Raw genomic sequence first — 15,526 nt, forward strand, 5'->3', positions numbered from 1 at the left:
AGACAGTCATGTTTGCAGCTGAAGGTACGGATAAGGAAAGATGGAATGGAGGATCTCCCTTAACTGTCTGTTACACACCTAATCTGGAGAATTTTATATTGACTCAAAAAAAAATATTGCTTCAGACCCTTTCTCATACTATGTAGATGGAAAAATAAGATTATTTGACAGAAGCACAAAATGAACACAAAAACAAGGGCAGTAGGACATAGGCTTACATTCGCTGAATATTTTTCCTGCCAAGGCTAGCGCACACCTCTCTCCCCTCTGGTCTTATCAATAAAGAGGAACGTCAGTGAAGTGATGAGACTTGTAACACCAAATGCAGACTTTCTCCCTGTAAGATCTGAAAGATTGGAAGTAGAAAGAGATGGTCCCCTTTACTACAAGACACAGTGTTATTGCAGATGGCAAGTGGAAACATCTTGCCCACCACACTGGTTCTGTGGTCAGCAGATCCCAGTCTCTGCTGTCTGCATGGGGGACATGCAGACATTCCTAGCTATCCCTTCACCTACTCAGTCATTTTCTTGTGTAAAGAGGAATCTATATTTATACTGTGGTATTTGTGCTGTTACTCCCCACTGCCAGGCACTTAGCAAGCACTCAATAAATTCAGCAGATACTTGCTGAGTACTTTTTCTGTGCTAAATACTGTTCTTGGTATAGGATATACAATGGTGAATAAAATAGACAAGCTAATGTCAAGTACTGTGTACCAGCAAAACGTCATGGAGTGATGAGAGGGTGAGGCTGGGGAACAGTGACTACTGGGTGGTTCAGGAAGGCCCTTGGAGGAGGTGACATTTAAGTAGAGCTGTTGAATGTTCTCACAATACTTGGTGCTGGGTATTGGGTATGTTTTACATGCCCCTGATGAATTCTCCACCCAAGATTGATTATTCACCCTCTTCTCCCCTAAAAAAATTTGGACTTGCTGTCCCAAAAGTGAGAATGCCTAGGGAAAGAGATGGCCGCCCAGGAGAATGATCTCACCACGTGGCTCTTTTATTTGAGGCACAATTTAGAGGTGAGCCTTGAATTCAAATCCTCCACTTTTTTATTCTAACTCTGGGCAACTGAACTCCAAACTCAGTATGGGCCTGGACCCAAATCTAGCCCCTGTACTTACTGGCTCTATAACCTTGTGAATAACTTTAAGGCTCTGTGTTTCTATTTCCACACAAAATGGGGTATTTGTTGGAGTCAATAAAAGTACATACCATATTTTTCTGTGTATAAGACGCTATTTTTTCTAAAATCGTTAGACTGAAAATCAAGGGGCATCTTATACACGGAAGTCAGTCGAGGAGGGACCCATCTGGGTGCATAGCTGACCATACCGTGTCAAACAGGCTTCCTCCAATCATGAACCTTATTGTTACTGACATCAGCTGATGCCATAATTGGAGGTGGAGGTGGAGAGTGCACAGATGCAACAGGGACCAGAGCGTACTGAGCCTATAAAGATGTCAAAAAATAAAAAGACAAATACGGGTAAGCGATAGTCTTACTCTGCAAAATTCAAACTGAATGTAATCAGCTCTGCAAAAGAGCATGGAAATAGAGCTGTAGAGAGACAATTTTGACCTGCTCCCACTGAGTGTATGATCAGACAGTGGAGAAAACAGGAAGAACAACTCCTTAAGATGCCAAAAAGAAGGCCTTACTAGTAAGAGGAAAACCAGCAAAATGTTTAAAATACTGAGTTCTTAGTTTTGGGTTTGAAAAGCGGGGGGGCGGGGCGTCTTATACATGGAAAAATATGGTAATTAAAATGGTAAACGCATTATAAAGAACTATTAGCTTTTATCTCTATTGTACAGATGAGAAAGGTGAGGCTCCAAAAGAAGAATATAGCTTAGCCCAGGTCACTGAGTCAGGAAGTGACTGGTGAGGATAAATAATGATCATGGCAGGGTACACCTAGCCTAAGGTCCAACATATAATATTCACTCAATATTTGAGAGCTGGCGCTATTCTTGGCAATCAAAGGGCTGCCTGTTCTGTCCCTCAGCACAGGAAATTCCAAGCTAGGTACCCAAGCCAACTGGAGAAGATGGAATTGAATACCTCAGCCTGCCTGTCTGGGCCTCTGACTGCTGAGGGGGTAGCTGGGCAGCTTTGGAGCTCTAGGCATTTCCTTGGGTGTGAAGCCCCCACCCTGTCCTTGAAATGGTTCTGGCTGGGTAGCAGCCTCTAGGTGGTGTGGGCAAAATTTGGGACAAAACTAAGAACACAGGATTCCTTGTACTGCTGTAAAGAGGGAGGGAGGAGGAAATTGGAGACCCCGTTCCCTGCTTAGTCACTCTCCTGCTCGTAGTCCATGATGACTTGGTCCAGGGTGTTCCTCGGTGTCATCTTGCTGTCTGCCTTCCCAGGATCTACTGTTGGGGGCCGCCCCATGCCCAAGCTGGCCGACTGGAAGCTGTGTGCTGATGAGGAATGCAGCCGTAAGAGCTGGGGTTGGGGTTGGGGTTGGGGGGCTTAGATTGCCAGCCTGAGTGGAGGGTGTTATTCCCTTATATTCCTTCCCCAGACCCCATCTCCATGGCTGTGGCTCTTCAGGACTACGTAGCCCCCGACTGCCGTTTCCTGACCATACACAGGGGCCAAATTGTGTATGTCTTCTCAAAGCTGAAGGGCCGTGGTCGGCTCTTCTGGGGAGGCAGTGTGAGTCTTGGGAGAATAGAAGAAGGGGTATGGGGCTGGTGTGGGAGTGCACCCTAATTTTCCACATAAAGGGAAAATTTGAGGGGTGAACTGAAATAGAGTTTAGGGGTACTATTGTGATCTACTTTTACCTTGTTTAGCAATAATTATAGGGCACCTCCTATGGTGCCAAGTTCTGTTCTAGGCACTGAAGATATAATCCTATGTAATAAAAGGCTAATATACAGATTGACCGAATTGCAGAAAAACTGGTCGCTATGACATGCACTGACCACCAGGGGGCAGGTGCTCAATGCAGGAGCTACCCCCTGGTGGTCAGTGTGCTCCCACAGGGGGAGCGCTACTCAGCCAGAAGCACTGAGCTGGGCTTACGGCTGGCGAGCACAGTGGTGGTGGCGGGAGCCTCTCCTGCCTCCATGGCAGTGCTAAGGATGTCCGACTGACGGCTTAAGTCCACTCTCCGGGGAGCGGGCCTAAGCCGCCAGTTGGACATCCTGCAAGGAATCCTGGACTGCCAGAGGGTGCAGGCTGGGCTGAGGGACCGCCCCTCAAGTGCATGAATTTCGTGCAGCAGGCCTCTAGTCTATATAATAAAAGCCTAAGCGACCATTACGGTGGAACAACCAGAATGACTGGTTGCTATGATGCGCACTGACCACCACGGGGCAGACGCTCAACGCAGGAGCTGCCCCCTGGTGGTCAGTGTGCTCCCACAGGGGTAGGGCTGCTTAGCAGGAAGGCAGGCTCAGGGCTGGTGAGCGCAGCAGTGGGAGAGGCTCCCGCCTCTGCAGCTGCACTAAGGTGCAGCGAGCAGGCAGGCAGTAAGGAGTGTGGGGTCCCAGACTGTAAGAGGTATCTGGGACTGCGAGAGGGCACAGGCTGGACTGAGGGGACCTCCCATCAAGTTCACGAATTTCGTGCACCAGGCCTCTAGTAGCAAATAATCCTCATCCAAGGAGTGAGGATATTTTTTTCCACTGATTTTTAGAGGGAGTGTAAGGGAGAACGTGGGGAGAAGGGAGAAACATCGATGTGAGAGACACACAGATTAGGTGACTTCCACACGCTCCCTGACCACGGCTGGGGAGATTGAACCTGCAATCCAGGTATGTGCCCTTGACCAGGAATTCGAATCCTCAATCCTCCCAGGCACAAGGCACTCTAACCACTAAGAATACTGGCCAAGGTGCAAATAATCCCTTTTATTCTATTGGAAGAAGACAAACCATCAAAGTTAGCCAATATGCTTCTTTGAAAATGCATGTGAGTGAATGGGTGACTACATCAGGTGGTGAGGGAGGCTTCAGAACAGGTGACTTTAAGCTGAGATCTGATTGACAAGGATGGAGCCAACCACGTGGAGATCCCTGGAGAGCTAGTACAAAGATCTTTAGGAGTTGCAAGCTTGTCACTTTCCCAGACCCAGGCTTTTAAACCCCTTTTCCCTAGGTTCAGGGAGATTACTATGGAGACCTGGCTGCTCGCTTGGGCTTTTTCCCCAGTAGTATTGTACGGGAGGACCAGACCCTGAAACCTGGCAAAATCGATGTGAAGACAGATGTGAGTGTGTTGGGGGCTGGCAGGTATCTAGAGGGAGGATCCTTGGGTTTTGATAATGGGCAAAAAGGCTTCTACCTTTGGCTGCCTGGAAGCCTAGCCAAGTTTTCTGCCTCAATTTTCTCATCTGTAAAATAGGGCATGATTTCTGTCGTGTTGCAGTTGAGAGGTGCAAGATTACAGGGCTCTGGGCTATTTTGCATTGCACTTGTGTGGCCAAACTTGGCCCCTAAGGCCTTTGCTAAAATCCCTAGATTCTTTGTGGTGTGACCACTGGTTTTGTCCCCACTGTTTTCCTTTTCTCTTTTCCAGAAATGGGATTTCTACTGCCAGTGAGCTCAGCCTACCGCTGTCCCAGCTGTTTATTTCTTCCAGCTTTATGCAAATACATCAGCCAAATGCAAACTGCGATTCGCTGTGGTCTTTCTTTGTGGTGGGGATCTATTGGTATAATGGAAATGGGTCCCCAGGTTCCTGAGTCTGGCCAATCAACCACTGACTGCAGGAACGTCAGTGGTTGCTAGGTAGAGTTCCACTGACTAAAAGCACTTTTTCTAAGCTGGGTACCCGAGGTGGGCTCCTAAATTTAGATATCGCACACAATCTGAACAGCCCAATGGGGAATTGTAGTGTCCTCTAAACCAATAAATGGAACGATGTGAAATTATTGGGAATGAGCCAGTTGGATCTTGAGGAAGACAGCAATCGCAGAGCAGAGGTCTTCTTGGAAGATTATCTACAAAGGGAGGAAGGAGGTGGTTAACCTGCGCGTATTCCCCCAATTTTCATCCTTCCTGCCTCTGAGGTCGAAATCGCACTTGCTAGGCTCTTTAATCTATCCGGTCCTTACTCTCTTCTTTGCATCCATATCCCCGCCCCCAAGTCCTCTACTACCCAATGTGGAGTCTCGACTTGGCCCCCCAACTCCTGACCAAATCCGTTTCTTCGCTCGGCTGCATCTGTACCGCCCCTTCCCACTTGCTCCGCCAATCGCTTGTCTTGGTCCCGCCTCTTTCCGCTCGTCCTCTCTCACACCGTCAATCCGTGCCTTATGTCCCGCCCTCTGACCGCTGAGTCCGCCAATCCCTGCCTTTGGGAAGTGTGGCCGGGTATCCTGAGGCCCTAGGGGTCGTGCCGGAGGCGGGTGGAGGCGGAAGTGGCGGCGCCGGGCTCCTGGAGTAGGAAGAAGCCGGGGCTGTAGCCGGAGTAGAGCGGCTGCTGTCCGAGGAGCAGGCGCGGCCGCGGCGCCATATTGAGGCCCTGAGCGGCCACGACCAAGTCATGGCCGAGACCTACGGTGAGGATTCTGGGCGTAAGCTGCGGTCGGGTGTCCGGGCCCAGGAAGGATGCGGCCTGCGGGAGTGGGGCGGGGCTTTAGTCAGGGGGCGGGGTCTGGTCTTATGGGGCAGGGCCTAGTGGGTGCTGGGCGGGGTTTAGTGGGTCTGAGGCTGAGCTTAATCGATTTGGGCGGGGCCTGCGGGTCTGGTTATGGGTTTAATAGTTTGGGGCGGGAATTGAGGGAGGCCTGGCATGATGGATCAGGTGGATTTGAGGGAGAGGGTGGGCCTTAACACGTCGGGGCGGAGCCTGCGTGGTTGGGGCAGGGCTGAATAGCAGGGATCGAGTTTGATGGGCTAAGGGTTTCCTGCAGGGATGCTCTGGACCCCGTGACTGCTCTGGCTTGAGAGGTCTGGAATAGGGTTGGGGATGAGTTGTCTTTGAATTATGGGGTGGGACTAGTGGCAAGGGGTGGGCCTCAAGCTTGAGAGTAGGGGCAGGGCCTTGGGTAGAGGGAAAGGAAGGAGGGACTTAGAATTGGAAAATCAGGATGGATGGATAGGAGGTGGGAGGACAGGGTGCAGTAGAAAGATCACTGGTTTAGGAGTCAGAGGGAGCAGCATTCATTCAACAAATAGGGAAAAGCATAGGCAACAAGTGCAAAGACCCTGAGGCCGGAAGCAGCTTGTCATCTTCAGGGAGTAGACTGAAAGCCAGAGGCTAGAGTGGAATTAATGAGTCAGAGCGGTAGCAGGTGAAGTCATGAGGGGCAAGGGTGATATTGTAGTCCTTTTTTTTTTTTTTTAAATGTTCCCAGTAGGCTGAATGCTATGCTACCAACATAGCAGGAAAAAACCTATTGGGGAAATGTTTTGTGGTCATGTCGACGGCAAATGAGGATATTGTAGTCCTTGATAAAAGAGGCCTTAGCAATGTAATAGCTAAGATCTTGGACTCTGGAGCCAGTTGGCCTGGGTTTGAATACCCGCTTTGCCTAGCTGGGGGGCCTTGGGCAAGAGAGTTAACCTTTCTGGCCTCAGTTTCCTCATCTGGAAAATGGGGATAATTATTAGTACAACTCCCTCATAGAGTTTTCCCAAGGATTAAAGGAGTTGTTGATGTAGGTAAAGAACTTTAGAACTGTGTCTGGTACATGGTAAGCATTATATAAGAATTTTCTATTATTATTGTTACCCACTACTCTGCTTGTGTTTGTTTCTCTCCCTGTAACTGTAATGGCCTCTTGGTTTCCATATTTTCTCCTGTATGTTTCTCTCTGTCTGGATTTTCCTGATTCTGGCTCCATCTGCTCAGACTTTCTCTTCAAGTTCCTGGTGATTGGCAGTGCAGGAACTGGCAAATCATGTCTTCTTCATCAGTTCATTGAGAATAAATGTGAGTGTCTGGGAGTGGTCCCGGGAGCACTGAATGATGGGTATGGGCATGGTGTGAATAAGTGGGCAATGGTTGGATGGACAGGGGCAGAACGGCCCATAGATACACTCCAGTGCTGGCTGCCTGATTCTTGCTATGGTGTATGCTCTTGGCTAGTTCCTCCTTGAGCCTCAGTCTCCCCAGCAATGGGAACGGGTTGAGGGGGCCTTGGAGGACAGGGAATCCTCTGAGCCCCTGCACTGCCTCTTTTTGCCCTCCCACTACTCCCAGTCAAACAGGACTCCAACCACACGATCGGAGTGGAATTCGGATCTCGGGTAGTTAACGTGGGTGGGAAGACTGTGAAACTGCAGATTTGGGACACAGCTGGCCAGGAGCGGTTTCGGTAAGTGGGCTGGGCTCCCAAGGAGAGAGAGAGAGTGGGGGTGGGGGTGGGGGAGGAGAGAGGAGAGGAAATGGGAGAGAGAGGTGTGCAGAGACACTTGGAGATACAATGATAGAGCAAGGAGATACTGAGAGGGCAGGCAAGGCAGAAGGAGGGAGACAGAGCCTGAGGAGCAAGCACAGACAGCCAAGTGGAGGAGGAGCCTGGAGGGAGGATGACAGAGACAGTGAGAGAAACAGACTGAGAAAGAAGCATGATACAGGGTGAGAGAGCCAGGGAGAGACCCAGCCTGAAGAGAAAGATACCTGGGGTGGGCATCAGAGGGTAGAGATGGAAAGAGAGTGACTAAAACAGAAAGGGAAAGGGACACTCGAAAGAGATAAACAGAGAAGGAGAGAGAAAGAGAGAGACCGAGAAGAAGAGAAAGATAACTGAGATGAGACAGAGAACAAAGACAGGGAAAGGGGGACAGGAATAGCAGGGAGAGTAACGAATAGTTACTCAGTGCACAGTATATCTTCAGGAAATGTCTGGAGAAAGGTGATAGACATATAGAAACCCTGAGTCTGAGGAAGAGACAGAAGAGAAACAAGAGAAGAAGAGCTGCTAAGTTAATCGTCGTGTGTTAGTTTACTGTGTGAGGTGCACAGACGCCAGGCCAGAGACAGAGGGCGAAGGAAAGACAGGTGTGCGACACAAACTGGGTTTGCAGTAAGTGCTCAATAAATGCTGTGGACTGATTGCATGAGTTCTAGAGGACCCAGACTGGTGGCACAGGGAGATGCAGACAGTTGGCCACACTGGGAAGGGGGCCTCCCCCAGACACAGCAGAAGAGGGATAAGCAGATGTAGTTGCATAGCATCTGGCCAGGACTAGGCAAAAGGGAGATGACAGAAAATGTGAGTATGAATGAGACAGAGACAGAAATAGAGATTTAAACACACACACACACACACATACACACACACACACAACAGAGACAGAAAGACAGACCAATGAAGGAATACAGAAAGACAGGGACACAGGAGAGTCAAAGACAGAGAAAGACTAAGAGGCAAACAAAATGCTAAGTGATATAGAGGTTGAGGGAGATAGAGACTGTGAGACAGAGAGGCATTGTAGTGAGACCAGGTCATGCCAAGTTTTGGGGGAAGGGCCAGCAGTGAAGGGAGCCTCCAAACCACCAGTCTCTCTGCAGAGGGGGGCAGTCTTGGGGCAGACCCCAGCCTCTGAGGTGACTGGGTCCCCCTGGCCCCCCAGGTCTGTGACACGGAGTTATTACCGAGGGGCAGCTGGAGCCCTGCTGGTGTACGACATCACCAGGTAGGTGTACGAAATGGATGGGGTAGGATCTGGGTGGCCCCTCTCCTGCACCTACCTCCCTTTTTTTTCCTTCTCCACAGCCGGGAGACTTATAACTCGCTGGCTGCTTGGCTGACAGACGCCCGCACACTGGCTAGCCCCAACATCGTGGTCATCCTCTGCGGCAACAAGAAGGACCTGGACCTGGAGCGTGAGGTTACTTTCCTGGAGGCCTCCCGCTTTGCCCAGGAGAACGGTGAGAGCCATAGGGTGAGCGACAGGGACGGGAACAGTCCACTGGGGCCGTGGACCTTCTGGCTCTCTCTGGCCGTGTCCAGCAGGAGAATGTGGAGGTTTAGAGAGGTCTGCGTTCAAATGTGAGTGTTGCCACATGTATATCATGTGACTGCTCTGGTCCTCAGCTTCCTTGTCTAGAAAGTGGGGCTCACAATGTTTCTGTCTCACATTCCGCATGATGGTTAAGGGGCATGGCTCATGGAAAGCCTTCAGCACCCCCTGGATGGAGTGGGTACTTGATAATGCTGGCTGCTAAGAAGGTTTCAACCACCATGGCGAGGGCACAGGGTATTGGTGTAAGCTAGAAACTGCAAACTCCAATGGCCCTAGGGGACAGGCATGTTTTGTGATTAAAGGAGATAGGTTGGGGTTGACCATGTTAGCAGGCACTGGCATCAATGGAGTGTACAAGACTGACAGCCTGTTAAAAGGAATGCAAGTACAAATCCATTTGAAAATATTGTGTTGGCCAAATGTCTGCTGGCTTAGGGACTGTCCATGTTCTTCCAGTTTGTAACCTCCAGGTTTAGAGGAGGTTTTGCCATCAGAAAGATGTGGGTTTCAATCCTGGCTCTTAATTTACTTTGAGGCCTTGTCATATGACTGATGGGTGAATTGTAGTGGACCTGGGCCTTGCTAGATGGCGCTAAGGACACGGTGATGATGACAGCATGGGCCTAGCTCACAGTCCAGTGTCGGGTAGGTGGGCAAGCAAGTGCATTTCCACACAGTGATAACCCAGAGGAATCAGGACCAGGCTGGGGGAGACACGGGCTCATGGGAGCCTGAGGAGGCACCTGACCCATCCTGGGAGGTCAGGGAGGACTCCCTGGGGGACCTACTGTAGTGAGACCAGATCATGCCAAGATCATGTGTGTTCTGAGCTCTGAAGGAAGAGCTAGGTGAGTACCTGGGGAGAAGGGCATTCATGGCAGGGAAATGGTGTGTGTGAAGGCCAGGAGTGAGGGCAAAGGTGGCACGTTTGAGGAACAGAATGAGAGGCAGCAGGTCAGGGTTGGAGTAGAGGATGGGGATTGACTGAGGTCCTGACCTGAGCATCTGCCCCCAGAACTAATGTTCCTGGAAACCAGTGCTCTCACAGGGGAGAACGTGGAGGAGGCTTTCCTGAAGTGTGCCCGCACCATCCTGAACAAGATCGACTCAGGTGAGGCACAGACTGACCAGAGTGGGAGTGGGAGTGGAAGGTAGGGGCCAGAGGTTTCCAAGGGACCCATCCTGACCTCTCCCCTCGCTCCCAGGTGAGCTCGACCCCGAGAGGATGGGCTCAGGCATTCAGTACGGTGATGCTTCCCTTCGCCAGCTGCGGCAGCCTCGGAGTGCCCAGGCCGTGGCCCCACAGCCCTGTGGCTGCTGAGACCTGCGGAGCCAGGTGGGATACTGGGGACTCAGGGACTGCAGGGGTGGTCTCCTGGCAAGGGGGAGTATGGAACAGCGACAGAGACACAGAAAAAGAAAGGTGACAAGAGAAACAGTGAGAGAAAAATGCAAAAACACGAGTTAAAGGAACCATCTTCCTGGCCAGGGGAAGTCTGGCCTGGATCTCTGACCCTCCCATTCATATTTCATGAAATATTCATTGAGCATCTACTATGTGCCAGGCCCTGTTCAAGTCACTCATGAAACACAAAATCCCTGCCTTCAGCCCAGCCAGCATGGCTCAGTGGTTGGGCATTGACCTATGAACCAGGAGGTCATGGTTCGATTCCCAGTCAGGGCACATGCCCAGGTTGTGGGCTAGATTCCCAGTGTGGAGTGTGCAGGAGACAGCCGATAGATGATTCTCTTTCATCTCTGAAATCAATAAAAATGTATTTTAAAAAATCCCTGCCTTCATGGAGGAGACAGACAAATAAGATACATAAGTAAATTATATAGTCATTAGGGAGATAAGAGTTATGCAGGGCAAGGAGGGGTGTGGGGTGGGGAATGGAATTTTGAACAGGAAGATAAGGCAAGGCCCTACTGAGAAGATGACATTTTTTTTTTAAATCCTCAACCAAGGATATTTTTTCCATTGATTTTTCTAGAGATAGTGGAGGGTATGGAGGAGGGGGTGAGAGAGAGAGAGAAACCTTGATGTGAGAGAGAGACATTGACTGGTTGCTTCCCTCACCTGCCCCAACCTAGCTGGGGAGTGAACTTGAAACCCAGATATGTGCCCTTGACTGGGAATCAAACCCGAGACCTTTTGGTCTTTGGGCTGATGTTCTAACTACTGAGCAACCGACCAGGGGGAGAAGGTGATATTTGGGCAAAGACTCAAAGAAGGTAAGGGAGGTCCTGGCCGGCTTGGCTCAGTGGATAGCGCATCAGCCTGTGTACCGATGGGTCCCGGCTTCAATTCCGGCCAAGGGCACATGCCTGGGTTGTGGGCTCGATCCCCAGTAGCGGGTGTGCAGGAGGCAGCCGATCAGTGATTCTCTATCATCATTGATGTTTCTATCTCTCCTTCTCCCTTCCTCTCTGAAATCAATAAAGAAATATATTTAAAAAAAAAAAGAAGGTAAGGGAGGAGGTTATATGGGGATTTGGGGAAAGAGTGTTCTAGGCAGAAAACAGCTAGTGCAAAGGCCCTGTGGCAATGCTATGCCTGGCATGAGTAGAGAAGACCAAGGAGGCTAATGTGGCTGGAGTGGAGTGTGTGTGCATGTGTGTGTGTGTATGTGTGTGTGCATGTGTGTGTGAGGGGGTGGTATGGTATAGCAGGAGATGAGGTCCGAAGTGCAGGGAAGCAGATGAATTAGGGTCTTCTGAGCCACAGGGAGGACCCTGGCTTATACACTGGATGGGGTGGGAACCATAGGAGGGTTCTGAGCAGAGGAGGGATGGGATCTGATTCGGGTGTTCATAGGGTCCCTCTTACTGCATATAGTGGGGGACTGTGTGGAGGGCGTGACCTGGAAGACCAGTGAGCAGGCTACTGCAAAGTGAAGGTGAGAGATGATGGTGGACAATACCATCATCTGGGAGGAAGGGGGGCAGAGAAGGTATTTAGGTGTATATAGGTTCTGTATCCTCCCTGGTTTCTGTCTCCAGTCTTGTGCCCTCTTAATGTAGCCATTGGGTCTTTCTAAAGCACATCCTATCCTGTCTCTCTTGCTTAAAACCATTCATGGCTCCCAGGGTCCATGAGATATAGCTGAGGCTCCTCAGCCTGGTGTTTGACTCTGCATCTCTTTCCTGCTTCAACTTGCATCTCTTTCCACCTCTCAGGCCACTGTAGCCACACTAAAGTTTTTTCTATATTTCTGGGTCTTTGCTCATTTTGCTGCTTCTGCCAGGAACACTGTCCCTTCCCTCTTTTCCATACTAACTTCCTCCCTCTCCTTCAGGAAGCCGTGTTTGCTCCAAACGACTTGACAGGCTTGCAAGATCCTACAGGATTTGGTCCCATCCTGACTTCTCTGGGGGTGTGACTGTCTTCCAGTGCTCCCTCTGCACTTCATGCCCATTTCCCCTCCCAGCCATTGGCAGTTCCGGAGTGGCTGTGGGGGAACGGGGTTGTACTGGATAGGCTTTGAAGGCAAAACCAAAATGATTTCCTGATGAGAGAGAGGAGTCCTGGGTAAGTTCCTTGGATAGTGCTCTCTCTTCCATCCAAGCCTTTCCATCTGCTGTGCCTCGGTTGGGTGCGCCTGTCCTCCCGCCTCCTTTCTTACACCAACTCCTATTCTTTTTCTTCCTTTTATCCCTGAAAGACTCTGGCTATGCAGAAATGAATGAGTGTACTCTTCCCCCCAGGGCTTAGCCCAGGGTCTGTTTCAGGGTTTGCTCTCAGGGAATCAAATATAGTAAGATGATGTTTTTTCACTTTGTTGACTGCAATCTGTTGGAGGAAATATATGTTGATCTAATACAGGCACACACATATAAAACTGAAACACATGTTTTCTTAGCACCAATATTCTTTTTTTTTAAAATTGTGGTGATATTTACATAAGATAAATCTAGCCATCTGAAAGTGTGTCATTCAGTACTTTCACAAGATTGTGCAACTACCACCTCTGTCTAGTTCCAAAACATTTCGTTACCTTAAAAGGAAACTCCGTACCCACTAAACAGTCACTCCTCGTTCTCTCCAGCCTCTGGCACCCACTTATCTGCTTTGTATCTCCATGGACCAATATCCTGTATCATAACAGCCTAATATGCTAAGGGTCCGACCTTTCGACCAATTGCAATGATGTGCACTGACCACCAGGGGGCAGACGCTCCGACTGGTAGGTTTGCTTGCTGCTGGGGTCTGGCAGATCCAGACTGGGCTAGACGGGCTGGACACACCTTGGAGCCCTCCCTTGATCCCTACCCAGCCCCATCATGCACCGGTGGGGTCCGTTGGCCTGGCCTGCACCCTCTCGCAATCCAGGACCCCTCAGGGGATGTTGGAGAGCCGGTTTTGGCCCTATCCCCGCAGGCCAGGCCGAGGGACCCCACCCGAACACCTGGGCCTCTAGTTATTACATATGATGCACTCCGATATTTTCTATGTATTCCATTTTATTCTTAAAAAAATGTTTTTATTGATTTTAGAGAGAGAGAAGGGAGAGGGATACAGAGATAGAAACATTAATGAGAAAGACACATGGATCGGCTGCCTCCTGCATCCCCCCTCCTGGGGATTGAGCCTGAAACCGGAAATCGAAATGGAGACCTCTTGGTTTATGGGTTGATGCTCAACCATTGAGCCACACTGGCTGGGCTCTATTTTCTTCTTTTTCAATCAAAGATTAGTCAAGGCCCACCAAACTGATTTCCCATCCCATTAATCCAGTGTTGCACATTGGAATCACCAGTAGATCTTTAAAAGCTACTGATGCCTGGGTCTCCCCCCAAAGATTCTGAAGTGATTTCAGGATTCCTGGAAGCTCCCAGTCATTGATATCTGTAACAGAGCAAGAACCACTGAGACTGTAGAAGTTACATAGAGATACAAAGGTGGGGACATGAAATTTAGACACTGAGCTACCTTTTTACAGACTCAAGGAGACAGCACTCTGAGGAAACAAGGAGAAACTCTCACAGAGAATGCCACAAATTACATGCAGATGAGAAATAGAAAGTCAGATAATGTAGAAACTCCTGGAGAGAGAGAAAGGTATGGAGAGACAGACACTGATAGGAGGGCACAAAGATACCCAGAAATGAGACAGACACACCAGCTGGACAGAGCCAGGATCCTTCCAGTTCACCTCACACTTTTCTTTCAGCTCACCTGTTCTCCAGGACCAGCCCTGTCCTTCTGACTGGGGTCCAGACCTAGGCCCTGGGAGGCCAAGTCCCTCACCTGGCCCCAGAGAAGCTGTCCTGACACCTGTTCCCCCTCCCTGGCCTGGTTGGGCCTGGCTGAGGGGCAAGACTGAGCCACGGGGGAGGGGGGAATCCATACCTGCTGCTGCTTCTTCTGTCCTGGCTACCCTCTATCCCCCTCGAACTCCTAACCATTCTCAAAGAGTTCCCAAAGCCTGTGACCAGGGCCATTGGCCCCAGCTCCCCCGGCCCTGCCATTGCGAGTACGAGTTATTTATTACCTGAAGGCTTACTTCTCCACTCCCATAAAGCATTGTTTATACCTGTGTCTTGGCCTTCATCATTTTGGGATGGCAGGGAGGGAGGGGAGGCAGAAGAGGTATCTAACGGAAGAATGAGTATCATGGTGTTTGGGGCCACGTTTCTGGATCAGACATGGTGTGGAGGTACACCATGACTCCATGACTCAGGTAGGTGCCTGTTAACGAGGGAGTCTGTCACTGTGTGCACATTTTGTGACAATGTGCGCTGGAGGCCCACATATATAACACTGATGTCCCTGTGTGCCATTATTGATGGTATCTGTCGGAATATGTGCTGCTTGTGTGTGTGGCACTGTTGTTTGTGATAATTCTGTGTCCTCAGTGATTGTATTCATGAGGCTCTTTGGGACATCGAACAACATGAATAAGAATTTAGGCCTGTGGGTGATACCTATACATGCCTGATGCCTGAAAGCCTGGGCAGTGTCTAACTTGCATGAGTGCCTCTTAGGTCTTTGTGTGTGTGTGTGTGTGTGTGTGTGTGTGTGTGTGTGTAAATACATTTTTTATTGATTTCAGAGAGGGAGAGAAAGAAACATCAATGATGAGAGAATCATTGATTGGCCACCTCCTGCACGCCCCTCACTGGGGACAGAGCCCACAACCAGCACATGTGCCCTGACTAGGAATCAAACGGTGACTTCCTGGTTCATAAGTCTGCTCAACCACTAAGCCATGCACGGCAGTCTTTGTGTGTTTTGATGTGAATTTGACTCCTTTGATACCTGTATGTGACCATGAGCCCTTTCTGTGTGTATGTGGGGCTTTGTGCAACCTGGACTCACGTGCATACTGAATCCAGCCCAGTATATTATCTTGTGTCCAGGTGAACCTAGGACACCTCATGCTATGCCAGGGACAGATAAGTCCCCTCCGGACACTCCCAATTGCTTAACCGCCCCCAAGTCTGCTTTAACCCACACAGGGAAGGCCTGCGTCTCTGTTCCACCTAGCCAGGGGATGGGGGCATTTAAGTGGACCTCCCTTCCGTCTGGATGTGTCAACCTCCAACACAATCCTCCCAGGCTCAGTCGCCTAAAATGTTCT

At 49.9% G+C, this 15,526-nt stretch overlaps 2 protein-coding genes across 6 annotated transcripts; both read left to right on the forward strand.

Moving 5' to 3' along the window:
- Nucleotides 1-2,326: 2,326 nt before the first annotated feature.
- MIA (MIA SH3 domain containing) lies at nt 2,327-4,566 on the forward strand (the record flags this gene model as incomplete). The annotated part of the gene is made up of 4 exons (XM_081108528.1): nt 2,327-2,453; nt 2,540-2,673; nt 4,123-4,233; nt 4,543-4,566. 4 exons carry the CDS (start codon nt 2,327-2,329, stop codon nt 4,564-4,566), a joined length of 396 nt encoding a protein of 131 aa, XP_080964654.1.
- Nucleotides 4,567-5,329: 763 nt separating this feature from the next.
- Nucleotides 5,330-14,484, forward strand: RAB4B (RAB4B, member RAS oncogene family). Of its 5 annotated transcripts, XR_013996911.1 has the most exons (9): nt 5,330-5,527; nt 6,823-6,903; nt 7,174-7,288; nt 8,550-8,612; nt 8,693-8,847; nt 9,958-10,053; nt 10,148-10,278; nt 12,992-13,129; nt 14,117-14,484. XR_013996911.1 is itself a non-coding variant. In XM_081108127.1 (8 exons), the coding sequence occupies exons 1-7, from the start codon at nt 5,512-5,514 to the stop codon at nt 10,261-10,263; spliced, it is 642 nt and encodes a 213-aa protein (XP_080964253.1). In that variant the 5' UTR covers nt 5,330-5,511; the 3' UTR covers nt 10,264-10,278; nt 14,117-14,484. The 5 variants fall into 5 exon arrangements, 3 of the variants coding, with proteins under 3 accessions (XP_080964253.1, XP_080964254.1, XP_080964255.1); XM_081108127.1 differs by lacking the exon at nt 12,992-13,129; XR_013996912.1 differs by lacking the exon at nt 7,174-7,288 and having other exon boundaries at nt 5,362-5,527.
- Nucleotides 14,485-15,526: the final 1,042 nt, after the last annotated feature.

The sequence above is a fragment of the Myotis nattereri genome (assembly GCF_964212035.1).
Source record: "Myotis nattereri genome assembly, chromosome: 15".
NCBI lineage: Eukaryota > Metazoa > Chordata > Mammalia > Chiroptera > Vespertilionidae > Myotis > Myotis nattereri.